We start from the raw sequence: 26,640 nt of genomic DNA, 5'->3' as shown, positions 1-26,640 counted from the left end.
GTCATCCTGACTTCTGGAACAGAGGGAAATAAAATAGTAGTGGAACTTTGAGAACTCTGAGCTGAAACTGGGATTGGTGCCCGGCTACTGAGGAGATATGTCTATAACCTGAGTTCCCACTGTGCCAATGAGCATCACTGTCAAGACTGGAACACACTATCTATAAACACCATTAAAAAGAAGCTCAAATACAAGTTTAGAACTTGTATTTGAAGGATGAATTTTCTGATTTGTGGGTAGGAGTGGGAATTATTCCTATCTAGAAAATTATTCCTATCTAGAAATGACATTTAGGATTATAAAAAGAGAGAGAGAGAGAAAGAGAAAACGTTTTGATGCCTCTACAGTCACCCTCAGGCTCAACTGGGGATGACTGAATCCTGGATTGATCACACTGCCTACCCAGAGACTAGATTGCCTGTTATGCAAAGCATATCAACTCAGCAGGGCAATGGCCCAAGTGAGCAAGGCAGGATCATCAAACCTGGGTACTCCCTGAGCTATGTCATTTCATTTGCTGCGTTCAACTACTTTTTTGGGGGCGGGGAGAGGGGAGGAATTCTACACTTAGATCAGCAAGTTAAAATGCAAATAGTTTCCTGTACCATTTCCATCCCACTAATTCTAAATCAACACACGTGAAGCATAAATAATGCCATCCCCCTTCTCTCAACACATACAAAAATTTCAATTTCATAAGGACAAAGGTAGGAAGGGTAAAGGGAAATTATGAAATTTCAATTTAATAAGGACAAAGGTAGGAAAAACTGAGCTGTCATTCCAAGATCCTAAATAGTTTTCTCTTCTAACACTATGACGTTTTGATCCTCCTTGTTACTACCTCATCATGCAAAAGTGCAAAGTGTTCCTGACTGCCAGGACCAAAAGCAGGCCACAAGTTCTGATCACATATTGAAACTAATCCCAGATAGAGATAACATTTATTGAGTGCCCACTACATACCAAAAGGCATTAGGTTGATCCTGCTCTTAACCTACTACTTGCTCTAGCTAGGTCACTGCACATATACGCTACTACTTTTAAGAAGTGCATTAACTGAGCAATCCCAAAGCAGACCTTTCCATTTGTATCCTCCACAGGGCCTAGAGTGCCTTGTATACCTGAATTAAAGGCATACAAGTTTCCACATTGTGCATTTAAAAACACCATCTACACTATTCCTTATTTCTAAAAGCATTCTTTACCCTTGGTGGACTTTTACAGCTTTACAACACAGCAGTTTATCAAAGGTCATCACAGTGCCATAAACTACACTCTCTAGGGTTATGTTCCATCACTCACTCTGGGGCTCTGACCCTACAACTGGCTGAAAATCTCTCATGACTCTTTTCGCCCACTAAAAATAATAGGCCAACAATACCAAACTTTGCCATTACTCAAACATCTCTCTGCTCTCAGTCAAATACGTCATAACAGAGTGGTTTCCTTATGATTAAGCCTCATCTCCTTGGTGAAGAGAAGATCTGGGAGAGAAATGTCAACAAAAACATACACCAGAAAAGAATGTCTGTGAAAGATTGTATAAAGGAACAAATAGACCCAGAAGATAGGTCTAGTGTTTATATACAGATTCAGACTGGCAGTTGAGCTGTCCTGTAAGAGGAAAGCCTTCTCATAGCCCAGTTCCCTGTGCTGCTGTAACCTCAAGCCTTCCACACGTCCGTCTGGTGACAACCTGATTCTAGGGTGCACTAGTTCATCATTCAGTATAAATGAAGCAGTTCCTTTGTATTAGTGAGGCAGTCACAAAGAAGTAGACGCTGTACAGAATCTAGAGAGAGACTTTCATATCTAAAGTCTGAAAACCCATAAAAGTAGACACAATGCTTCTTAGGTTTCCTTTCAGCTTTTGAGTACTGGGCTCTTTAGGATGCAGAAAGTGCTGGAAAAGAGAAGCTAAAGACTAGGTCAAGCCTGGGAAAATAGATTTGGGCACCTGCAAAGGATCAGTAATGAGGGAAGAAATCGCCCCTCCTGCGGCAGGGGCCTGACCTTTGCCCCTGCTACCTTCCTGTTCCCTCCCACAACAACCCTTCCCTCGTCTTATTCCTGTTCGCTGCGTCCTTAGCCCACCCTGGCTCGCCCAATTTAAGGGCCCTTCCTCCTAATTCCCTATTGCGAAGTCAGGGCGGCCTTCACCACACCGGAACTCTAGGAAGAGACTTCGCTGACCTGTCAGCGGATCCAAAATGGCGGGGCCTAGTCCCAGGACCGGCAGCCGCTGCTCATGTCCAGCCCGCACCCTGGAGGCGTCTCCGAGCAGCTCCCCCAGCTCTGGTAGCAGATGGGAGAAGAGAAGGAGCCTGTTTCCTGGAAATTATGGCCGAAGTCAGGGTGGGACTGCACAGTCCGCCAGGATGAGTCGGCCGGGACGGGCAGCGGAGCCGGCTACCTTCCCTGTCAGCTCACTGACGTGGTAACTAGCCTCAGTCTAGCCCGCTGCCTGGTAACTGCGCGAGCCTTGCCGCATGCAGCCAATCATAGCTTTGCTCCATGAAAAGTAGCATTCCGACTATCCAATCGAATAAAGGAAATTGGCTTCAGGAGGCGGGTAGTGCCTCAAGAGGCGAGATTACTAGGGAAAGAAAGGGTAGGTTAGGGGACAACCAACGCATACGAGTACTCTCTGAGTGACAGTTTAGAAAACCAATAAAAAATGAGGAACTGTGCTGGGCGGCTAGAGAGGTGGAGTTAGGTAGAGTTCGGTTGCAGTGCGCGGTTTGGCAGTGGCTGCTGGGCGTTATGGGGAGGAAGGCTACAATTGGCTGGAAAGGGGCGGGGTCCGTTTTGAGAACTTGAGCGGGCATCCCTACTCCCCTGTCCACGTATTATCAAAGTTATCTGGGCCAAGACCATGCCCCTTGAGGAATCACTCCTTTTCGAGGCAGCTCTGGGCGCCCTTCATTCTAAAGTCCAGCGATTTATTCCACACCCTGCTCTCCTCGCCCTCTCGTCCACCTTCCCTGTTGTGGCTTCTCACAGTTGTGTCTGTCACGTCCCAGCTCTGTTTCAGCGTCTTCTGCACCATCCCCAACATCCAGAAATAGAGGAAATGGGACGTAGCAGAAGCCCTGGATATCTAATTTAAGTCTCTTCATTTTACATTATAGGAAACAGCCCCGGAGTGGAAGGCTGGGCCCATGTTCACATAACTAGTAAATAGCAGGGCAGAGAGACGAACCCCTGGCTCTCCTTACCCCCAGGCCAACTCTTTTCATCGCCTTTTGTCACCTCTTGTGCCTTAGTATATCGGGCTTTGACTCCTGGTCTGCCTTTCATACCAAGCCTTGGACAGGCCTTATCCACCAGGCTAAATACACAGCTTAGCCCACCTCATCAGTGATAGGAAACAGAAGTCTTGTTTGCCTTAGAAACGCTAAGGGGCCTGAGGGTTGGATGCCCACCTGTTTTCACTGTCTTGCTCCCAGCTGCCTCCTCCCCTTGCAAGAGATGATAGAGGTCACTAAGCTATTTAGAATTACCCGTATTACCTGAAAGTGAGAATATGTGGGAAGAGAACAAGAGGATGGGTTTTCTCTAGCAGACTGAATCATGAAATTTCCAGCCTATTTGGGACACTAGAGACCCAGTGTCCCTGCAGACCTGGAGAAGCTGCTGGGAAGCAGTGAAAAAAAAAAAAAAACTTCTCTTCATACTTCCTCCCAATTATGGATGACCCAAGTCCAGGGAAGCTCCATAACTAACCACATAGGAATGTAGTCTCAAAACCAGACATCCAAGACCATCCATATGCTACGATGCTCTAGTTTTTGTTTGTTTGTTTTTTGTTTGTTTGTTTTGAGACAGAGTCTTGCTCTGTCATCCAGGATGGAGTGCAATGGTATGATCTTGGCTCACTGCAACCTCCACCTCCTGGGTTCAAGTAATTCTCCTGCCTCAGCCTCCCAAGTAGCTAGGAGTACAGGCATCTGCCATCACGCCCAGCTAATTTTTGTATTTTTAGTAGAGACGGGGTTTCACCACGTTGGACAGGCTGGTCTCGAACTCCTGACCTCAGGTGATCTGGCCGCCTTGGCCTCCCAAAGTGTTGAGATTACAGGCATGAGCTACCATGCCTGGCCACGATGCTGTAGTGTAAAACACCCATCAGACATCAGACCTGAAGAACCCCTTAATAACTCCCTACACCTGCACATTGGGCTTCTGGTCAGTGGGTCCAGCTGAGGATTTAGCCTCTATCACCTAAAGAGAGTCAGGGAAAAAGGATATACCATCATAGCACTTCTTTCCACATTACCTCAGAGCCATTTTCTTCTTCATTTGAAAACTGAGAGTTGGTGTCCTGGGCCTGTCTCAGATTGAGAGGTCCTGGAAAGCCAATTGGAAAATCCTCTAAGTGGGCCAAAACTTCCTGCTCTCCAATATCTACTTCTACCTACCTCCAGAAATTCATCATTCTAAAAGTATGTGGTTGTGCAATAGAGATGGGGAGGAGAGAGAAGACAATTCCCTAGTCCCTCCTAACCACTAATCATCATCTTACCAGGCAGAACATCTTCCTCATAGATTTCAGTGTGACATATTTATTGAGATTCTACATTATACCTAGGAATAATAGACATGGTCCTTACCATCCTAAATTTTATTCTCACAGCAGACAACACATAAGCTGATCCCTTCAATATGGTGGGTGGTGTAATAGAGGGTATACACAGAGGGTCACGGGAGCAAGAGGCTAACCTGAGAGTTCAGAAAAGGCTTCCCAGAGAAAATAAGGCCTGAGTGGAACATTGGAGGAGTAGGAATTGACAATGCAAAGATGAGTTACTTTCACAGGAAGGGCCAAAGGTGTGCAGGAAACTACTAGGAAATTGGAGATGAAGACACGGTCCAAAAGGTCTTGTATGCCAGAGTAGGGAGCTTCACCTTTATCCTAAGGGCAATAGGAGTCACTGAACAGTAAAGACATGACTGTTCAGATTTGCCTTAGGGGCATATTGTGTGACTGGGCTGAGGCTCTCAGGAGCATCCAAGCAACACAGCCTAACTGCAAGAAGAGAAGGAGCCTGTTTCCTGGAAATTGAGGCCTAAGTCAGGGAGAGCCGAAGTCACAGTCTGCTAGGAGTCTTGGTCATCTGTTACTTGGTCATCTGCCCTGTCCCTTGCAAATTCCTAACCAGCAGGCACCAAGGCTACACCTTGCCCACAGTACTTAACCTGGTACCACCAGCGGGAAACCAGCCCTGCTGAAGGAGGGAGAGCACAGCCCAAGCAAGACAAGGGTACAGACTGAAAGGCAATCGGTCCATGCCTTTGGAGTGCCCAGCCCAAGCCCTGAGATCCAGCAGGAACCTCCTCTTAATTGTTTTGCGTGGGGAGGGAAATGATAGTTATTTGTCCAAGTTCACTCAGTGATGGTGCAGTTCGTGGCGGCGTTGGAATACCACTTTGGTTTGTCTCATTCCAAACCCTGCTGTCTCCACGAAGTCACCTTCCTTGGAGAAGAAGGGGGAAATGAAGAGGAGGAAAGATACGAGGAAAAAGAGGAGCAGAGAGAAAGGGAAATGAGTCTTTTAAAGTGGCAGAGGAGGAAGGAGAATGGTAAACAGCAGGAGCGAAGCGGCTGAGGAGAAAGAAGAAGAAAGAAAGGCGAGACGTGGGAGGATTGGAACAGAGACAAAAGGGAGAGGAGAGACGGACAGCGACAAGTGGAGAAAATCGGCGAAACTTGAGCGGCAGAGAAGTCTGAGCGCTGAGACCCGGCGGCCCCGTGCGCCTTCCCAGCTGGCGCCGATCCACTTTGCTCCGGGTAGCGGCCCAGCCCCACTTCGCTGCCAGTCGATCCCTTTTACCCAGGACTACCGGGACCACTCTACTCTCTCCCGCTTGGCTCTGCCTAAGCGTCCTAGCCGGAGCGCGCTCTCTGCCACGTGGGGAGGGGCGCGGCCCAGTTGCTGAGGAGCGCTTCTGATTGGCCAGAGGGCGGGGTTCTTGGCGTCTCGCCGGCCAGACCCCTCCCTCATAGGCGGGGCTTGGAGATCCACAGCTGGAAAGGGCGGAGCCCCGGCAGCGCAGCTGGAAAGGGGCGGGGCCTGACGCGCGCGGCTCGCCGCGGCGGGCTGGGGGCGCCCTGGTCTGCCATAAAGTGAATGGGCGCCGACTGGGGGTGGCAGTACGCGGTGAGGCTCACTCCTTCCTCGAGTCCGAGAGAGCCGGAGCGGAGAGGCGGCCCGGGAGCAGGGGGGCGGCCCCCACTCCGGCCGGGTGCCCGGCCCCTGGCCCCTGCCTGCCCTCTAGATCGCCGCCGCCGCCGCCGCCGCCGCTGCTGGGAGTCTGCCTGCCTGTTGCGGGACGCACTGTGAGTGTTTGACCATTCTAAGGACAGGGGCTCATGGGGCCGAGGAGCTATTGCTGGACCTTGGAATCCCTAAAACGGGACCTGGGGCAGCTGAACTCTGGTGCCTGGGGAACAGGTCGAGAACAGGGAGGGCGGACTGCAGACCTGGGGCCAGGACTTGGGAAAAGGGAAACTCAGGGTAAGAACCAGGGGATAGGGAAGGGGGAGACTCAGAGGATCCGGAACGAAGCCGGAGACTTGAAGCCAGGATAGGGGCTTTGCGAGGCAGGGAGTAGGGAGTCTGGAAACCATTACCAGAAAGCGCCCTGGAATCCCAGGGCACGGGGCAGGCGGTCAGGGAGCGAAAGGGGTTGCAGAGGCCCTGGCCAGCTGGGGAGCCGGCGGCGGCCCCCAGTGTAGGGGCAGTTGGCGGCGCCCGACGCCCTTCGGCCCAGGCTCAGACTCCAGGGGCTGGGAGCCGAGGTGCGCCTGGTCACACACGCTTTTCTTCCCAGCTGCTCCGCAGTTGGAATAGGAGCCGTGTTGTGAGAGCCCGGCCGCGACTGAGTCAGATGGCCGCTGTGCAGATCAGAGTGACCAGGCGGCGGGTACGGTGGATCTGGCTTGGGGTGTCTGAGCCCAGCTGGGTCCTGACTTGAGGCCGCCTCAGAATCGGACAGAATGTCCGCGGCGCATGGGGCTCGGAGTGGACAGAATGTCCAGGGTAGCGAAGTGGGTCTCTCCGGAGCGGGCGTTGTGTTGGGCAGTGGCGGACAGAATGTCCCTGGCTAGGTGGCATGTCCATCTACCCAGCAGCACCTGCCCAGCTGCTGCGTGTGCGATGGGGTCGGCTGCGGTGGGTCACCTCAAATCCCAGCTCACACTTTGCCAACTTGTTTCAGCTCCTTCGGGCTGCGAAGCTGCGAGCAGGGAGCGAGAGTAAAGACTGCAGCCTGGACTTGGGGTGAGGGGCTGGGACACATGCCCCCTTCAATTCAGAATAGATCAGAGCATCACTCTGTACTTCCAGAATCCAAATTTGAGGACAGAAGGCCAGTGAGGAGCCTGCTAGTGGGAATCAAGACCAGGAAAGGACCATCCAGGCTAACACGGTGAAACCCTGTTTCTACTTCAAATACAAAAAATTAGCCGGGTGTGGTGGCAGGCGCCTGTAGTCCCAGCTACTCGGGAGGCTGAGGCAGGAGAATGGTGTGAACCCGGGAGGCGGAGCTTGCAGTGAACCGAGATCGCGCCACTGCACTCCAGCCTGGGTGACAGAGCTAGACTCTATCTCAAAACAAAAACAAAAACAAGCAAAAAAAAAAAACAAAAACAAACAAACAAACAAAAAACCACAGGAAAGGAAGGAATAGGTGACAAAAGGCAATGAGAAAACAGGAAGGAGCTGGGCACAAACCCCTGGCAGCCTCAGTTGCCTCCTAATTCCAATACAATTAACCAGACACCCCCCAGACTCCTTGCTGGAGTATCAGCCGACCAATGGCTCCTTCCCTACAGTGGGCAGGAGCCCAGGCCAGAAGAGAAAACTACAGCTCCATTAGCAAAGCAAACCCTGTGGTCCTGTTTCCCTTTTGCTTCCTCAGCCCTACCAGTCCCAGCACCACCCTAGTGGCTGAGCAGAGGTGGGAAGGAGGCTCATGGAATCCAGACTCTGGAGTCCAACAGGGGACTATCTCGCCCTCTGAGTCTGGTTGGGAAGGATGTCTTGGCCCTACCTAACAGCCGGGTTTACTTTCCCTGCAGCTGAGATACAGCCCTGACTCCGCTGGGCCCCTACAGTGACCATCCACCCTGACCCCAATTCTTTTTTTTTTTTTTTTTTTTTTTTTTTGAGACGGAGTCTCGCTTTGTCGCCGAGGCTGGAGTGCAGTGGCGCGATCTCTGCTCACTGCAAGCTCCGCCTCCCGGGTTCACGCCATTTTCCTGCCTCAGCCTGCCAAGTAGCTGGGACTACAGGCGCCCGCCACCACGCCCGGCTAATTTTTTGTATTTTTAGTAGAGACGGGGTTTCACCGTGTTAGCCAGGATGGTCTCAATCTGCTGACCTCCTGATCCACCCGCCTCGGCCTCCCAAAGTGCTGGGATTACAGGCGTGAGCCACTGCGCCCGGCCCACCCTGACCCCAATTCTAACCAGAGCTCAATTGTGCTGAAGAGGACAGAGCAGGGAGAATGAGTCCATGTAAGTGAGCAAGATAGCCCAGCTGGGGACTGAGTTTTCACAAGGACAAGCGCAAGGCCACTGTATTTAGCAATGAGCAATCTAAACAGCGGTTTCAAGCTTTCTCACCCTTCACCTATGAGTGACATACACTAGGTATTCCCCACACTCCCATGTCCATTTCTCAGTTCTAAAGTTTGCTTATTACTGGCTAGGATTCTCAACTTTTTTTTTTTGTTTGTTTGTTTGTTTTTTTTTCATTTGCTCTATTTTGAGCAATATAAAGACACACCACAATTATCCCTATCACATTCTGATACACTTTTCAGGGGCTTGTGCTCCCATAAAAATCACTGAAATTATAGGTGAAATGAAGGGCTCTGTGTCAGGAAAGGAATAGGGAAAGCATTACGGATGGCTCCCTGAAGACTTTAGCTCAAAGTTGGCTTTTGTCAAAAAGGCCAAAGAGATGGTATCATAATGAAGATGACTGGAAACAAAAAACAGAACCTTTTCCCAACCTTGCATAAAGCCATGTAGCTGAATGCATGCCTGGTCACTGGCTCTTAGGAAGAATGTCATGGGCCTAGAGTAGGGTCAGAGAATGGTTGGCAGAATGGGGAGCCAGGGGTTGCTGGCGAGAGCAAATGTCAAAGTTTAGTCCTCTGGAAGGTGAGACAATATGGAAATCTACAGCATAATAAAAAGCCTAGATATGCAGAAGAATTGCTTGCTCCCCAAATCTTGAAACTGGAGATGAGGGGGCCTTTTAGAACTGCAGTGATGCAAGCTCAGGATGAATAGAAAAATGTTCTTTGGCACACAGTGGGCAGCATACTTCCAGAGCTCATTTCCAGAGAGATGGTAGAGGCAGGAAGTAGAAATGGAATCCTTCAGGGCTTGGAAAGATCAGCACATGTGAGAGTCACAAATGGCTGCAGGGTAGAGAGAGTGAGGCATGGAAAGAGCAGAACTAGGTGGTTTGAATCTCTTCAAACTGTGTAACCTTGCATCCTGCCTTCTTAGAGGTGTAATGGGGATAGGCACTCCTGCCATGCAGGGCAGTTGTGCAAGTTAAATGAAATCATGTCTGTGAAAGCCCTCTGCAAATGAAGGAGCACCATAGAAATAAGAAGCACTATTATTATGCCCAAACTGCAGAATCTTTGTTTGGAAAAGTGGGGCTGAGCCTTAGAGCAGCCTAACCACCTTCCTGATGCAGCCATAGGAGGGATCTTAATGATAGATGGGCCACGCTATCGCAGGCTTCAGATGCTGGCCACTACCCCGTCCCTGTCCAAGAACTCTGGGGAGCTCCCCAAATGCTTAGCCTGCCTACCAGGCCAAATATCTCTGCCTGCCTTCTGCTCAGAGATGGAACATTGGCCCAGACTCGGGTTCAGGAAGGGAGGGCAAACGCAGCAGGCTAAAGCTGACTTGTGGTGACAGAAGGATGGGGCCAGTGGACACTTTTCTTCTCCATTCACACTAAATGATGCCTCCTAGACTAACATGAAGGATCCATTAGGTCCTGAGCTTTGGGGTGTCTAGGGTGTCCATGGCCACTGCCAGGGACTCATGAAAAGAATGAGAGGGAGGAAAAGGAAAAGATCATCAGTTGGGTAAGAGTTGGGGGAAGACAGAGAGGAGTAACTTTCAAAACTCTATCTCTCCTTTCCCATTGTCCTGCCCCACGGCCTTTTTGGCATCTTTCAGTTAATAGTTTCTCCTTTCCTGTTTCTTCCCTGCCCAACCCATTCTGCTCACCATGGTCAAATAAAGGCCACAAAGATGCTGTTTTTTGTCACACCCCTGGCTACAAGCCTCCAGTGACCCCCACTCTTTGGTGCATTGCTTCTCATAGGGGGGTGGGGTGGTAGGAGGGCAGTAAGGAGTGGGAGAGGCATGACACACAGTCTAAATAGGGCCCATCTTCCTGGTGGGTGATATCACTTGAAGATTGGGAGGTTTATTTTTATATTAAAATAAGATTTATTTTTATATTAAAATATTTTCTATTCCATGACTAACGTATGGAATAGAATGAAAAATTTGCTTGCATTTTAAACATAAAGCTGGCAAACTCCAAACAATTTCACACTAGTGGCAGCTGTTTCAGGTCATGCCTCTAGTTTTCTAGTAGATTTATTTTTGACTGGTCTTAGGGGTTTTTTTCTTTATTCAGGGCTGTTGCTCAGTGTGAATCTTAGGGGTTTTGATGAAAAAGCTGGACATACTCTAGCCTAGACTTTGTCAAATCTGAATCATTAACCCTTGTCCCCAATTGGAGGCCCCCCTCGGTTTGACTTGTTTCTCTCTGCAGATCTCCCGTGGCCTACACTGAGACTCTGACTAACCTAGGACCACCACTGCCCTCCCAGCCTGCCAGCTTATTCCCAACACTGTTGATTATTTAGAATGCCATACCCCTTCTCTGATTCTTCAACTCCCAATTCAGTCGCGTGCCTATATTCTCTGAGCCCCCAACACTCGGTACCACCTTCCATGGGTTTCCCTCTCTCTGATCTCCCAGTCAGTCAGACCCATGCATTCCATCTTTCCATCCTGTGCTCCGTTTGCCTGCCTACACTGCAGACTCCTACAAGTTAGGGTATGTGCCTTACTGTTCTTGGGATCCCCAGGAAGGAAGCAAGGAAGAGCAGGAAGACTGTAGAATCATTTCTCTGATCCCCGATTTGTCCCTTGATAACTTGAATGCTTCAAATCTTTGCTGCAAATGTGTCTCGATTTGCTCGCATTTGCACACTGCAGTTCAGCAGACCATATAGTCTGGGTGCTCAGCGTCCCAAATGAACATGCGGCCATGTCCACTTAAGGGCCTCACTTCTGTTTCACGTTTATAAGATGAAAACATCATAACTACAGCTCCTCTCATCTCCTCTCCATTTAGCCCCTGAAAGAGAAAGGTTTTCTCCTATTTGAGTTCCAGGTTATGCCTCCAGCCTCAAGCATTATTAGTGCAACTGATTGTGGGCTCTCACTATGTCCCTGGTCTACCCCTCTGGCTTCAGGACTTAAGTGGGTCCACATGACAGCTGACTTATTGCCATGGGGTTGTGTCTCTTGGAAACCATGACCTCCCCACTGTGGCCTCCTTGGCCTGAGATCTGCTCTCCACTTTCATATATCCTAGATATTTCATTCTTGTTGCAGTCCATGACTAGGCTTCCTCTAATTCCAGCCTGTACTGCAGAATCAGAGCATATCTGTAGGCCCTCTGTACTCCCTGGGCCTGCCTGACACCAGTGGGACTGGGCCACACATCCCTAGCAGGGTGTGGCAAAAAGGCTAGGGGTGGGGCCAGCAGCCCCCTCCCAGAGCTAGACTCACTATCACTGTTATCTCCTGACTCTCTCTGTCCCTGCCTGGGCATTTTTTACTAGCATCAACTAATCCTGCAGCTTCCAGACCTACTGCTTGTTCTTCCCTATCCACTGAGTGAGGCGAAGTCCCTGGCCTCAGTCCCAACTCCCTAGCTTCCTGACCTCCAGCAGTTTGGGGGAGCTTAATCTTCAGCCAGCCTGTCTCCAGCTCAGACAACAGCTTGGCGCCCCCAGCCTTTGCCTGACCAGCCCACCCGGACATGAGTCGGCTAGAGGTCTATGCCCCCACCCTTCCATCTCTCTTATTGCCTGCCTGGCTTTACTGTTCTTTCCTTCTCTCTTCAGTTTCACAGTCAGGTCCCTTCTCAGCCATGGCTCCTCTCTCTGCTGTTACTAGCCCATGCAAGAGCCTAAAAAGGCTTCATTCTTTCCTTTACCAGTCCCTCATCCCCAAAGTGGCTCCCAGAGTACTCTGCCCATTTTGCTGTTGCCTTGTTGACTGGGTCGTCTATGCTCAGGACCAAGTGTTCACAGCATGTGCTGCCTATCTCTCAGCAATGCAGTGTACTCACCTTCATTCACTAGGGAAACAGTTCACTGCAGGATACAGAGTCTGGGGAGATGACCCACTCGAGGAAGGGCAGACACAGGGATGAGATCTTAGTCACTACCCCACCCTCAGGGCCTAACTCAATGCCCAGCTCATAGAATGTGCTAAATAGCATTTGTTTAATGAGTGAGGGGAAAAAAAACTACTCAGGTAGAGTTTTTACCCTACTCATATTTACATGTTTATGTTTTTATCTAAACCTTCTAACAATACTGAAGGCAAGTAAGGAAGGGATCATGAACTTCCTTTCGGAGATGAAGAAATATGCCCAGAGAGGTAAAGTTACTTGCCAAGGACACACAGCTAGTAAGTTGTAGAGCCAGGACCGTGAACCTAGATCTGTTGACTCCAAACCTAATTTCTTTGGGCTATACAGATGACTTTCCCGAGAGGGGCCTGGGCACTTTCTGCCCCTCCTCCCCACCCCATCCTCTAGCTCCAGCGTGCTCATGCCTTCTCCTCACTCAGCAGCATCCAGTGCAGAACACTCCCCTGGCCCCTTGGCCTGCTCCTCCCCCACACAGAGTCCTTAGCTCCTGGGACTGAGAACTGAGGTTCAGAGGGGCCAGGGAGGCAGTGGGGGGGTGGGGGGAGGGTAATGATGGCTAGCTCCAAAACAGCCCCGGCAGCTGTCCCTGTCACAGAAAGGAGACTGTGTGACGGTACGTGTCTGTCTGCCTGGATGTGGCAGCGCATGTGTGGGAGAGTGTGTGTTTGTGTGCCCCTAGCTCCAAGTCCAAGTGCTTATTATGTCTGAGTGGGGGCCTGTGTGTGTCTGCACATGTGTCCATCTGCCTCTGGGAACACGCAGCCTGAACTCGGCTTTCTGGCCTCGTCTTTTCCTCGCCCATATCCCTTCTTACCCTGCCTCCCTCTGCTGAAATAGAGTGAAAGCAAGATGCAGGTATGGAATGCCGGGGACAGGGTAATTTGGAAAACTGCAAGTCTGGAGCCAAAGCTGACTGGAAGGCTAGGTGGCAAGGGTGGGACTGCTTTTCCCACAGGTAAACCCCTCTCTGGGTTTTTTGCCAGCTTCGTGTTGCTTCCATGGCCTCTGGAAAAGTCAGGGGGATGATTTGCATTTCAAGGGCATCTTGGGTATGAAGTAAGGGGAGACTTCAGAGCACCCCTTTTTCCAGCTCTCAGTTCTAACCCTTCCTCCCTCATCTTCCCAGTCAAGGCTACCATAGTTCTTTCTCAGGGACATCTCCCTTCCATCAGAGCATTGTTGGCCAAAGTTTTCCAGCTCCAAACCCCCTGACCTGACCTGGAAGGGGAAGTAAGCTGAGCACACCTCCAGTTCTGGCCTGACTTTTCTCCTGTCCTGGGTTCCCTCCAGCCCTGTCTCTTCACATCCAGTAAAAGGTCCAAGATCTAGACCCCTCTGCCTGTAGAAAGAGCAGGGACTCTTTCTCAACCTCCTGCCTTGACCTCGGTTCCACTTCCAACCTGGCTTGAGAGGTGGGGTGGGGAGTGGGGGCACAGCTGTGAACTCTGAGCTGGTTGAAGGGGGCGTTACCATGTGCAAATACAGGCTGCTGCCCATCTGCACCTCCCTGAGAAAGGCTCCTAATAAATCCAGAGCAGCCAAGTGACACACATCTCAATCTAGACTAATCCACTACATTAATGCCACCCCGTGTAGCCTGCATTAAGCCCCTGTTAATGGGGAAGGGGTGACAGAGGCAGAGAGGCCCCTCTCACTCAGCTCTCTACCCCTTCCCTCTGTCCCTAGCCTCCTCTGTTCTCCTCCAACCAAAAGGCACCCAGAGTCTTGAGCCCCAGTATTGCCCATTTCCCTTCCTCCCAGCAGAGGGGTCCTGGGAGAGCAGGCAGAAAAGGGGACTCTGCGGGGGAAACTTGGAGAGGGACCCAGGGAGGCTCCTGGGCAATGTGAAGCTAGGTTTTGGGATAGGAAGTTATGAGTAGGAAGGTGGTCTTATGAAGCTCCTGCCTACAGCCTGGAGCAGGCTTGGTAGAGGCCATCCATGGGTGGAGCAATCACTGGTGGGATACAGTGTATATCAGTGCAGGCAGGAGACCAGGCCCGACCCAAGCACCCAAGCACGAGTGGTTTTCACACTTGTGTTTGATCTTGTTACCTTCTTTCAAATGAAACCTCTTCAGAAATAATAAACAAAACAGGCTGGGCGAGGTGGCTCACGCCTAATTCCAGCACTTTGGGAGGCCAAGGCAGGTGGATCACCTGAGATCAGGAGTTCGAGACCAGTCTGGCCAACATGGTGAAACCCCATCTCTACTAAAAATACAAAAATTAGCCAGGAGTGGTGGCATGTGCCTGTAGTCCCAGCTACTCGGGAGGCTGAGGCAGGAGAATAGCTTGAACCCTGGAGGTTGCAGTGAGCCGAGATTATGCCACTGCACTCCAGCCTGGGTGACAAAGCGAGACTCCATTTCAAAAAAAAAGAAAAAAAAGAAAGAATTCATAAACGAAACAGACCAAAGCAGAGCTGCCCTAGCTGAAGCAGACCCAAGCAAGGCCAGGTTAGAACTGTAGCTGAGTCCCTGAGGGAACCTCGAGGGAAGGCCCCAAAGAGCACAGTGTGAGAAAACAAGCGTTCTGAGTTGCCTGAATCAGAAAAATAAAATAATAATAAAAGAAAAATAAAAAGCAAACAAAGAAAAAGCATTAGGAGTCTCACAGACCTAGTTCAGATCTCAATCCCACTGCTTACAAGCTCTGTGAGCCTCATCAAGTTCCTTCAAGTCTCAGTTTCCTCAGCAGAAAAAGGATGATCATACTTGACGTATTCTTGTGAGGGGAGACAGAATGAGGTAAAGGCTCACAGTAAGTACACATAAATGATAGCAGCCATTATTCTTTTTTTTTTTTTTTTTTTTTGAGACGGAGTCTCACTCTGTCGCCCAGGCTGGAGTGCTGTGGCACGATCTCAGCTCACTGCAAGCTCCGCCTCCCAGGTTCACGCCATTCTCCTGCCTCAGCTTCCCGAGTAGCTGGGACTACAGGCGCCCGCCACCTCGCCCGGCTAGTTTTTTGTATTTTTAGTAGAGACGGGGTTTCACCGTGTTAGCCAGGATGGTCTCGATCTCCTGACCTCGTGATCCGCCCGCCTCGGCCTCCCAAAGTGCTGGGATTACAGGCTTGAGCCACCACGCCCGGCCAGCAGCCATTATTCTTAAGGGAGAAATATCAGGTCTGGTTCAAAATACAATCTGTCCCAAGGAGAATGGATAACAGACATCTGGTCTGTCTCAGGCATGATTAGCTGAGGACCATGTATGAGTATAGGGGGATACTGAGCATTCAGGTGAGAAGGATTTTAAGTTTTTGCAGATGTAGTATAGGGTATGTAGTGTGCTATAGTGTAGATTTCTTTGTTGTTTTTTGAGACAGCGTCTTGTTCTGTCACCCAGGCTGAAGTGCAGTAGCGCCATCTCGGTTCACTGCAACCTCCACCTCCCAGGTTCAAGCGATTCTCCTGCCTCAGCCTCCTGAGTAGCTGAGATTACAAGTGCGTGCCACCCTGCCCAGCAAATTTGTATTTTTAGTAGGCACGGGGTTTCGCCATGCTGGCCAGGCTGGTCTCGAACTCCTGACTTCAGGTGATCCACCCGCCTTGGCCTCCCAAAGTGCTGGGATTACAGGTGTGAGCCACCGCGCCCGGCCTGTAGTCTACATTTTTATTAATTCAATATTTATTGAACCCCAGCTGTATACCTGGCACAGTTCTAGTTCCCAGCAGTAAACAAAACAACGTCTAGTTTATATATCTATGCAGAGAACCTGTCAGCATGCACCTCTGTGCCCTTAGGCTGCTATTTCCCCATTCTATCCTAAGGAGCCCCATGCAGCCCCAGCTTTATGGCTGGGGCTGAGAAATGTGGCAGGGAATTTACGGGGAAACGCTGCTGGGACCCAGCTAAGCCGGAGATTTTACCCCCGTTACCCTGGTCTCTGTCTTCTCTCGCCTCCAGAGACCTCCCTCCATGGAGTTCGGCCTGCTCAGCGAGGCAGAGGCCCGGAGCCCTGCCCTGTCGCTGTCAGACGCGGGCACTCCGCACCCCCAGCTCCCAGAGCACGGCTGCAAGGGCCAGGAGCACAGCGGTAAGCGCGCCCCCTTCCGGGAGTGCAGGAGATAACAGCTTCATCCCCAGTGCGGGTGGGACCCCGGCTGCGCAGCTCAGGTGGGAGCCAGCGGGTGGCTTAGGAGGTCCCGGAGCCCGAGAATCCGTGCAGGCTTGGGCGCCCTGTGACCTGCCCCCACCCTGGCCCCCCAGACTCAGAGAAGGCCTCGGCTTCGCTGCCCGGCGGCTCCCCCGAGGACGGCTCGCTGAAGAAGAAGCAGCGGCGGCAGCGCACGCATTTCACCAGCCAGCAGCTGCAGGAGCTGGAGGCGACCTTCCAGAGGAACCGCTACCCCGACATGAGCACGCGCGAGGAGATCGCCGTGTGGACCAACCTCACCGAGGCCCGCGTGCGGGTATGCTCTCCAGACCCGCGACTCGCACCCGCGCGGGCCCTCCGCACTCAGCCTGCGACCCGGCGGCCAGCGGTTCCACCCCACCTTCCCCTCCCCCGGACCCCGGACCCTGGCTCCGGGCTGCAGCCCCATGCGGCCTCTTGCCCGCCAACCTCCAGCCTTTGCTCCCACTGCTCCCTAGTACCCGGACCGCGCGCTTCTTCGGCCCTGACACCGTCTCTCTTTCCCCTATCCACCCCTACTCGACCTCATCCTACTGTCCCCCCAGACTCTGGCGCCAATGACTCGGTCCTGCCGCCCGCGCCTTCTGTTCTCCGACCCCGGACTCCGTGCACTCCTTCCCTCCTACCCCGTCTCCAGCCACCTCATCTCGTTTATTGACCGCAGGGCCCCGGATGGTAGCCTCGTCGGGGTGGCCCGCCCTCCAGCCGCTGGGACTTGGCCCCGAGCCCTGACCGCCTTTCTCCCGTGCCCGCAGGTGTGGTTCAAGAACCGGCGCGCCAAATGGCGGAAGCGCGAGCGCAGCCAGCAGGCCGAGCTGTGCAAGGGCAGCTTCGCGGCGCCGCTCGGGGGGCTTGTGCCGCCCTACGAGGAGGTGTACCCCGGCTACTCGTACGGCAACTGGCCGCCCAAGGCGCTTGCCCCGCCGCTCGCCGCCAAGACCTTCCCATTCGCCTTCAACTCGGTCAACGTGGGGCCTCTGGCTTCGCAGCCCGTCTTCTCGCCACCCAGCTCCATCGCCGCCTCCATGGTGCCCTCCGCCGCGGCTGCCCCTGGCACCGTGCCAGGGCCTGGGGCCCTGCAGGGCCTGGGCGGGGGCCCCCCCGGGCTGGCTCCGGCCGCCGTGTCCTCCGGGGCCGTGTCCTGCCCTTACGCCTCGGCCGCCGCCGCCGCCGCGGCTGCCGCCTCCTCCCCCTACGTCTATCGGGACCCGTGTAACTCGAGCCTGGCTAGCCTGCGGCTCAAAGCCAAACAGCACGCTTCCTTCAGCTACCCCGCCGTGCACGGGCCGCCCCCGGCAGCCAACCTCAGTCCTTGCCAGTACGCCGTGGAAAGGCCCGTATGAGCGGCCCCGCCTGTAGATCATCCCCGAGGGCGGGGGCGACGATTCACAGCCTCCTCGGACTGGGGTCGTTTTGACTGGCTTGCTCCCGCCCCAGGGTCTAAAAGGGGTGTTTGGTCAGCTGGGGGGCGCCGGCTTAGGAGAGGGCCTTCCCCTCCCAGCCCTGAGGGGTGGACTGGGCCCTATACACAGACCGCGCCCCTGGGACTAAAGCCAGGAACAGGGACCAGCTTCCCGGGGGCCAACTCACCCTTGGCCCATCCCGCCTTCTCCAGGCTTCCCCTCCCTCGTTTTCAAAGATAAATGAAATAAACGTGCGCGGACTGTCGAAGGCGTGATGATTCAGAGTTGCGGTTGAGTCTTCTTCCCTTCATCCTCCCCCACTGTCTACAGGCGAGCTGGAGGTACAGGAACGAAGTGAGGGTCCAGGCTTCCAGGGATTCAGTCCCACTCACCACCTGCCCCCACTCCAGGTCGGGGCAGCCCGGGATTCTTGAAGCAAAGAGGTGCGTGAGTGCGGGGGACGTGGGAAACCAGCTACCGGGCTGGCATCGGCCACAGCCGGTGCTGCGGCGCCACCTCGTGGTCTCAGGGAGGCTAGCTGGTAGATCTGGTCTCCAATGCTTGTAGGTGTCAGCTCTGCTATTCAGGGAGCCTATGACTTTAGATAAAGTTACTCCGCCTTTCTGAGCCTGTTTCTCACTGTTCCTATGAGGGGCTTGGTCCTCTAACAGCAATAAAATTCTGGTCTGTAACAACATTTATTAAGTGCCTACCAGGCCTAGGATTCTTTCAGTGTCTGTGTGTGTGCCTCTCACCCTTCCACACACCCTCAGGCGTCCCACCTGCCGATCATCCCCTTGGTAGCAGCGCTCTTTCCCCCCAAATCCCCAAACTCTCAAAATTTTGTTGAAATATTTAATTTAAAAAAATAGAGCAAGAAGAAGAAAGATTTCTGGATAGAAATTAAACAACTCAGCTCTTGGGACCCTCCTCCGTCCCACCCCCCATCCCAGGGCCTTCTTGGCCTTCACATTAAAAACAGAAACATCAAAGTAACAGACCACACCCCCATCCCAGGGTCACCCTTCTTGTCTCAAAAATTCCAGCCACCGTGGGGCACGCGTCCTCTGGGGAAACCATGCAGGTAAGGCAACCTAATCATTCTCCCAAAACTAAGCCCAGCCTCTTGGTGCCCTGAAGAAGAGAGAGACTGGAGCTTCACTGTTCTCTCCAACCCTTCACTGGCTCTTGGTCTTGGCTTTGACCTTGGGCTTGATGTAGGTCTGGCGGAAGAAGTGGGCAAAGAGGATGAAATAGGTCATATACAAGATGAAGGACCAGAATAAGTGTTCCATCGTGGTGTGGCATCCCTGTTCCTGCCTCCAGATGTACGCAAGGATGCTGACGATGGCTCCTACAAACATCTGCAGGATCTGCAGGCTGGTGATGAGCATGGGCAGCATCTTGGGGGGCTTCACGTTGGCAGCCTTCAGAGTGTAGTAGGTGTACATGAAGGCATGCACACTGAAGTTCATGGTGACGAACCAGCCTCCTGCAGGCACTTGGTTCTTGTATCCAAAGCTTGTGTACACCAGCACTGTGCTGTGGTGGTACCAGTGAATAAAGATGAGTGGCCGCTTACGCAGGATGATGAAGGCTGTGTCTCCTGGGAGATGGAGAATCATAGTTGGCACACCACCCAGTGCTGGGACCACCCTCTGCGCTGGGTGTAGGGACACAGGAGAAATTCTCAGGGGAGGGAAGGGGGTCTTTGTGGCAGAGAATCTATAGAGGAGCTTGGGTGAGAGGTATTATTGGGACCTAGGGGTAGGAAAGGGACTTTCAAGGGTACGGGTGAAAGGAGGGCCCTGTGGAGGGATGCAGTTCACAAGGCACCAGAGAGACAAAGCCTTGCCACTCACCGAGTTCTATGACCTTGCTGAGAAGAAAGACCCAGGACCAGAATTTGACTGTAGAATTACCAACGAAGTTGACAAAGCACATGGTTTGCTTTAGGCCCCCGGTAAGTATCACAGTTCCCATAAAGCCCCACATCCTCACTGCCCCCAGGATACTGAAATGGGACAAAGGAAGATGGTATAAGTGTCATCCCCAGGCACCAATCCACCCTTCCCTCGGCTTGGCCAGGTTACTGTGTTCCAAGCTCTACCACCTCCCCACCTGTCCACGGGGCTGGGTCAAAGCTCCTGAGAGCCTGAGGCCAATCTGGTAGATCCAACCAATAGTCTAGAGGAGATGAGGGCTGGAGAAAGATCAGGGAATGCAAGGGGATGGGACTGAAAGTTGAGTTAAAGAATGGGGTTCTTGGGAGGGGTTAGGAGCCTAGGAGGAGATGTGTGGAGGGATAGGGGAAGACTGAAGGAGTTTGGGGGAGAAAATATGGGGAAGTTATTGGAGGGTCCTGAGAGAGGGTGTTAGGAGGTGAGAGCATTAGAGACTGGAGAAATGTTTTACAAGTACAGACTATGAAGGCAAGAGGGAAAAAGCAGAGACCACCAGGTAGGGGTCTAAAAAAGAAGGAAAACAGGATAATATAATAGAAGAGGGTGAAGGCTGGGAGGGGAACTAAAGCTGAGAATGAGATGGGGAGAGTGTTACAGGGCAACTTGGGGACAGGATGGAGGTTGATGCAATCGGGAAAGCTTTAAGGCATAGAATGGAGGTCTAACGTCTAGAGAAGAGGCAAGGAGTGGGATGGGGTCTTACCTGAAGATTGCAAGGCAGAAGGACCAGAGGATAAGGGGCCCCTGCAGGTTGAAGCCCTTGCGTTCCTTCATGTAGTTCTGCCCCACAGGGATGAGAAGCAGGTAGATCAGGGCTATGGGGAATGAGGTTGCCCTGGCAAGCAGAAGGCAGAGGGGATGGGCTCATGGGTGGGTGCTGATTAGAGAAATGCCCACTTATCTCTCCAGGTGAGTGCTCTGGGTTGGAGTCCCAGTTCTGCCACTTACTAGCTGTGTGACATTGGAAAAAACAACTTAACTCTCTGAGCCTTGGCTTCCTAATTTGTAAAGGGGGAATACTACATCTCTCCTGGGAGTACTAATGTATACAAAGTACCTAGCACAGGGCAGGGGCTATGTCCAAGGTTTCTGTGATTATTGCTCTCTCAGTGGGGTTAGAGGTGGGTGACAGCTGTCTGGCCCACGCCGAGAAGCAGTCCAGGGATGTGGTGTAAAAAGAGTGTGGCAATAGCTTCTCCCTGGTTGGGGCGCCTAGAAGCAGCCCAGGGCTGTGGTGTAATAAGAATGTGGCAATAGCTTCTCCCTGGTTGGGGCATGGCAAATTGGTTGGAGCATAAAGTCAGACTCCAAAACCTCTGGGGAGCTTTAGGGCAAAGCCAGAGAGCTCTTCCAGGGGAAAGCTTGGAAGAGCTCTCTGACTTTGCCTCCTTCTCCGCAGCAGGAACGGTGGAGCACCTGGGGAACGATGGGATAATTGTAAAGGGTAGGCTGTCCCCGGGCCCTGCACTGTGCACACACGCTTACACACACAGCCATAGGGGACGTGGAAGTCATCTAGTAAGGCTTCAGATCAACCTCACGCCTCCAAGACCAGTTCTCACTACACGCTGTCTTTGGCTTCTGTATGTTTCCACGTTCTCCCTCATCCTCTTATTTCTGCTTGCTTGCTTTCAGCTCTAACGTCTTTGAGGTGCCACATACTACCTGCACCTCGGACAAAGGTAGTGTGAAATCAGTACGAGGGAGTCCCGTAACTCTGTTCTGTAAGAAAATCATTGCAGGCATTCAATGCCACCCCCTTGCACCCTGGCCCCAGGGCCCTAGCATGGCCTTTCCCTCTTCCCAAGTCTCACCAATACTCCTCGAAAAAGGGCCTCATGTCCTTGAACAGCTCGAAGTTACAGGGCTGGAACAGCTGATTTACTTGATGTGAGACATTCATGGCTGTGACCATCTAGTTTTGCAGACGTCGAGGTCCAAAGCTTGGAGGCGCTGGGCGAAAGGCTGGGGGCTCCAAGGATGGAGTGAACCTCGGGGCGAGACGGAACAGAGCCGGGACAGAAGGAACCCCTGGGCAAAGCGAGGAGGGCGTCGGACCTAGGCACGTGCGCGGCGGCGCAGCCAGCTCTCCGGGGCGCAGCCACCGCGATATATAACCCGGACTTGCAAAGCTGCCGGCCCGGACGGCGCGCGGCCCCCTCCCTGCGCCGCGCCGCTATCCAATCTCGACCAAGATACGCCTCTGCTCCGCCCCTGGGGCACAGTCCGCATTCTGATTGGTCATCCTCATGGGCCCGCCTGCCAGGCGTTTCGCACGCCCCGCCCCAAGTCCCGTCGTAGGCCATCGCCCGCTCACTTCCCCAGCCTTTTCTCCCTTAACACGTCCCCCCAATCCTGTGCGGCCTTGTGTGTGTACCCGGACAGGCCAGTCTTACCTTGGCACTGTCAACCGTGGCCTTTGCCTCGGTTTGCTTTAATCTTAACCTGCTTAGCAGTGAGGAGAGAGGGAAGGTGTCCTTAGGCTTTGATGCTCTCACCCAGAAATGGAGGCTCCCTGAGATCCTGGGAAACCCAGGCCTGTGATGAGGAAATACTAACCTGGGCAACGCAGAGCTTCTCCTGTAGTCCCTTCCACCTCCTAGCTTCGAGTCTGCGGTTGTGAGTGGGTGGAAGGAGATGAATTTTAATAAATTTTATTGTTGAGGTTGTTGATGTTGATGTTTGGGTTGTGGAGGCTGCTGTGGTTTCTTTATAGTTTCCTGAATTCCTGAACTGCTCCAGACTGACAGTAATAACCATGGAGAGAGGAAATGGGGTCACCCTCTGGGCTTCTGGAATTATTGTCTTCAGGTTTCCTGGAGGCCTCTTAGGGTTTAGGGAGGGGGAGAGCCACTGTATCTCCCCAAGGCCTGCTGCTTTCTTTCCCTAACCAAATCTACTTCTTTTTCGCCTGTGTAACCAGCCCCAAAGAAATAAATGTTCTAAAACTTTTACAGTTTTACTTGACTGTCCCGTATTTCTTTCCTAGGTTTTGTGAAAGCGAAGGAGAAATACAAGGCTTGAGGACAGTTTCAGATAAGGTGGAGATTTGCAAAAAGTTCTAAGAAACATAGATACAAAGTAATTGAAATAAAAATGTGGGTATAAATGGCTACGTGCAGTAAAGCTCTAGAGCCAGAGGATCCAGGTAGGAACTCCAGCTCTACTTCCTGAACCTGAGCCACTGTCTATGGGAGGGTGTAATGAAAGTCCTATCAGTGCCATCTAAGTGACTCAAAAGTGCATCCCTTTGTCTCTGTACCTCATCACCTCTCACCTGATCACGTTACCTGGTTGCACTGCCTCCTTCTCTGAATACTGCTCCTGCTCTTCACTGCATTGCAATCAGAAAAGAGTTCCTGTACCTGGCTGATTACCAGATCCTTGAGCCTCAGCTGCAGAGATTCTGGTCCTATACATTGTCTCAGACTGTACTTGGAAAACCACCATTTTCTCTTTGCTCATCCAAAAAACAGTTCTGCTTTCCTGCTTAAAAACCTTCAGTGGTTCAGCCGGGCGCAGTGGCTTACACCTGTAATTCCAGCACTTTGGGAGACCGAGGCGGGCAGATCACGAGGTCAGGAGATCGAGACCATCCTAGCTAACACGGTGAAACTCCGTCTCTACTAAAAAATACAAAAAATTAGCTGGGTGTGGTGGCGGGAGCCTGTAATCCCAGCTACTCGGGAGGCTGAGGTAGGAGAATGGCGTGAACCCAGGAGGCGGAGTTTGCAGTGAGCTGAGATAGCCACCGTACTCGAGACTCTGTCTCAAAAAAAAGAAAAAAAAAAAAAGAGAGAGAAAACCTTCCGTTGTTCCTGATGGCCCCATATATAGCCTGACATCTAATCAGAAGGTGATCAACACATGTCTGATGGATGAATGAGTAAATTAAAAAATGAATATTACAAGAATAATGCCATCTAGGTGTTAGAAGACCCAAGTTCAAGTCCCAGCACCCCCATTAATGAGCCATGTGATTTTAGGCAAGTTACCTAACCTCTGTGAGACTCACATTCTACTTCAGAAAAAAAATGCATATAGTCATACTTGCCTGCTTATCTCACAAGGCTGTGATTAGTATGCAAGCCAGATAAAGTAGGTGAAATGATACTATGGACTAGACACTTGGAAATGGCAAGGTGAATCATTACGGGAGGTTTACAAATGCATATGGAGAATATATACTCAGTCCTGGATTTCTCTATAAAGATATTTTACATTGTCTTTCCCTGTGAGGTTTAATGATGAGGCTTGGAGGAGGTGTATGTGGAAAAGGGAAAGAACAATCGGGCTGGGCACGGTGGCTCACGCCTGTAATCCCAGTACTGTGGGAGGCTGAGGTGGGTGGATTGCTTGAGCCCGGGAGTTTGAGACCAGCCTGGGCAACATGGTGAAAACCCATCTCTACAAAAAGTACAAAAATTAGCTGGGCACGGTAGCGCCCACCTGTGGTCCCAGCTACTCAGGGGCTGAGGAGGGAGGATCACCTGAGCCAGGGAGATCAAGGCTCCAGTGAGCTGTGATCATGCCACTGAGCTGTGATCACACCACTCACTCCAGCCTGGGTGAGAGTGAGACTCTGTCTCAAAAAAAAAAAAAGGCCAGGCGCAGTGGCTCACGCCTGTAATCCCAGCACTTTGGGAGGCTGAGCGGGCAGATCACCTGAGGTCAGGAGTTCAAGACCAGCCTGGCCCACATGGTGAAACCCCATCTCTACTAAAAATACAAAAATTAGCCAGGTGTAGTGGCGGATGCCTGTAATTGCAGTTACTCGGGAGGCTGAGGCAAGGAGAATTGCTTGAATCTGGCAGGCGTGGGTTGCGCTGAATGGAGATTGCATCACTTCACTCCAGCCTGGGCAACAGAGCGAGACTCCGTCTCAAAAAAAAAAAAAAGAAAAAAGAAGAAGAAAAATCTTCAGAAATTATATTCTAGAGGAAATGTTCCTTGACCCTTGGACTTGGTCTGGTACCCTTATTTTATACAAACTGTTCTCAGAGCATGGTATTTCTTTTCTTCAATAAGAGTTTATAATCAGTTAGTTTTGTGATTTCTTGATCAATGCCTGTTTTTCCTACTAGTCCTTGAGCTCCATGAATGCAGGAACTATGTCTATTTTTTTTTAATTTTTTATTTTGAGACAAAGTCTTGCTCTGTTGCCCAGGCTGGAATGCAGTGGCCTGATCTTAGCTTACCACAACCTCTGCCTCCTGGGTTCAAGCGATTCTCGTACCTCAGTCTCCTGAGTAGCTGGGACTACAGGTGTGTGCCACCACACCTTGCTAATTTTTGTGTTTTCAGTAGAGACAGGGTTTCGCCATGTTGGCCAGGCTAGTCTTGAACCCCTGACCTCAAGTGATCTGCCCACCTCGGCCTCCCAAAGTGCTGAGATTACAGGCGTGAACCACTGCATCCAGCTGAAATATGTCTGTTTTTTTCATCATTCTCCTAACCCTGAGCATAACCCAGGTAATATTTGTTGTGCAAGTGATTGAATGGAGGAAATCCTTGGCATATCAACCTGAGTGACATTCTTTTTTCTCCAGGATAAATACTTCAAGTCTATCTTTTGTGCTGTCATTGGTTTTTTTGTTTGTTTGTTTGTTTTTGTGCCCCCCCCCACCCCCGCCAGTAGCCCTCCTGAAAGCCTCAGCCTAGAGGAAGATGTGGTAAGCATGGGGTGGTGTGAGCAGATGAATAACTGAGCAGGCTTTGGAAGTTTATAGAACACCAATCACTTGTATTACCTGGTGCCAAGTAGCTGCCTGCTGTATCTATGAGTTCTCAGCCCAGCTTCTCTCCCTATTTCCAACTGCCTGTTGGGCAGCTCTACTAGCATGTTCTGCTAGCATCCTTAGAAATACACACCCCAAACAGAATTTGTTATCTACCTCCAAAATAGACTGTTTTTACCAGCGACCATTTATATAATTTCTCAGGCTGGAAATTGTGAGGTCATATTACATTCTTCTATAAGACACAAGGTCCTGTCATTTCTTCTGGAGGTGGCATGGTCATCAGAATGCCTCTATTCAGATTTTATCTCTGCCACTTACTACCTAGGTAACCTTGGTGAAGACATCATCAAACATCTCATGGCCTCAGCTTTCTCATCTGTAGAATGGAGATAACTACCTCAGAAGGATGTTTATGAGGATCAAATGAAATAATATATGTTAAAGAGCATTGGCGGGACATAGTGGCTTTTTTTTTTTTTTTTTTTTTTGAGACGGAGTCTCGCTCTGTCGCCCAGGCTGGAGTGCAGTGGCCGGATCTCAGCTCACTGCAAGCTCCGCCTCCCGGGTTCACCCCATTCTCCGGCCTCAGCCTCCCGAGTAGCTGGGACTACAGGCGCCCGCCACCTCGCCCGGCTAGTTTTTTGTATTTTTTAGTAGTGACGGGGTTTCACCGTGTTAGCCAGGATGGTTTCGATCTCCTGACCTCGTGATCCGCCCGTCTCGGCCTCCCAAAGTGCTGGGATTACAGGCTTGAGCCACCGCGCCCGGCCGACATAGTGGCTTATGCCTGTAATCCTAGCACTTTGGGAAGCCAAGGCAGGAGGATCACTTGAGGCCAGGAGTTCAAGACCAGTCTGGGCAACAGAGTGAGACTCTGTCTCAATTAAAATAA

General features: G+C 51.5%; 3 protein-coding genes across 47 annotated transcripts in view; 1 reads left to right on the top strand and 2 right to left on the bottom strand.

Annotated features, from left to right (window-relative positions):
- Positions 1–17,854, bottom strand: part of GBF1 (golgi brefeldin A resistant guanine nucleotide exchange factor 1) — a 154,013-nt gene extending 136,159 nt beyond the window's left edge. For 41 of the 44 annotated variants that reach the window (XR_013398342.1, XR_013398343.1, XR_013398344.1 and 38 more), the window contains exon 1: positions 2,194–2,443. Coding sequence is in view for 1 of the 44 variants with exons in the window: in XM_077947383.1 (XP_077803509.1) it covers positions 17,581–17,588 (8 nt within the window). In the remaining 43 variants the exon portion in view is untranslated. Of the gene's footprint in view, positions 1–2,094; positions 2,444–17,580 lie in introns of those variants that run through there. The other 3 variants (XM_077947385.1, XM_077947383.1, XM_077947384.1) reach the window with 3 other exon arrangements.
- On the top strand, positions 6,059–18,325 carry PITX3 (paired like homeodomain 3). The gene is made up of 4 exons (XM_077947410.1): positions 6,059–6,340; positions 16,412–16,541; positions 16,715–16,917; positions 17,396–18,325. Exons 2-4 carry the CDS (start codon positions 16,424–16,426, stop codon positions 17,981–17,983), a joined length of 909 nt encoding a protein of 302 aa, XP_077803536.1. The 5' UTR covers positions 6,059–6,340; positions 16,412–16,423; the 3' UTR covers positions 17,984–18,325.
- A 559-nt stretch (positions 18,326–18,884) lies between these two features.
- On the bottom strand, positions 18,885–22,175 carry ELOVL3 (ELOVL fatty acid elongase 3). 2 transcript variants are annotated; one of them, NM_001194552.2, is given in 4 exon segments: positions 18,885–19,649; positions 19,906–20,057; positions 20,711–20,842; positions 21,822–22,086. In NM_001194552.2, coding segments are annotated over 4 exon segments (813 nt in total). In that variant the 5' UTR covers positions 21,923–22,086; the 3' UTR covers positions 18,885–19,221.
- Positions 22,176–26,640: the final 4,465 nt, after the last annotated feature.

Source organism: Macaca mulatta, chromosome 9 (genome assembly GCF_049350105.2).
Source record: "Macaca mulatta isolate MMU2019108-1 chromosome 9, T2T-MMU8v2.0, whole genome shotgun sequence".
Taxonomy (NCBI): domain Eukaryota; kingdom Metazoa; phylum Chordata; class Mammalia; order Primates; family Cercopithecidae; genus Macaca; species Macaca mulatta.
The sequence above is the reverse complement of the archived record's forward strand: the minus strand, read 5'-3'. Positions and strand labels throughout refer to the sequence as shown.

Coding starts and splice junctions, on each gene's coding strand:
- PITX3 (XM_077947410.1), top strand. CDS start 16,424: ATGGAGTTCGGCCTGCTCAGCGAGGCAGAGGCCCGGAGCCCTGCCCTG. Junction 16,542..16,714: donor CAAGGGCCAGGAGCACAGCG/GTAAGCGCGCCC, acceptor CTGGCCCCCCAG/ACTCAGAGAAGGCCTCGGCT. Junction 16,918..17,395: donor TCACCGAGGCCCGCGTGCGG/GTATGCTCTCCA, acceptor CCGTGCCCGCAG/GTGTGGTTCAAGAACCGGCG.
- ELOVL3 (XM_077945375.1), bottom strand. CDS start 20,781: ATGAAGGAACGCAAGGGCTTCAACCTGCAGGGGCCCCTTATCCTCTGG. Junction 20,058..20,710: donor TTCTGCCTTGCAATCTTCAG/GTAAGACCCCAT, acceptor GTCCCATTTCAG/TATCCTGGGGGCAGTGAGGA. Junction 19,650..19,905: donor CAGCAAGGTCATAGAACTCG/GTGAGTGGCAAG, acceptor TCCATCTCCCAG/GAGACACAGCCTTCATCATC.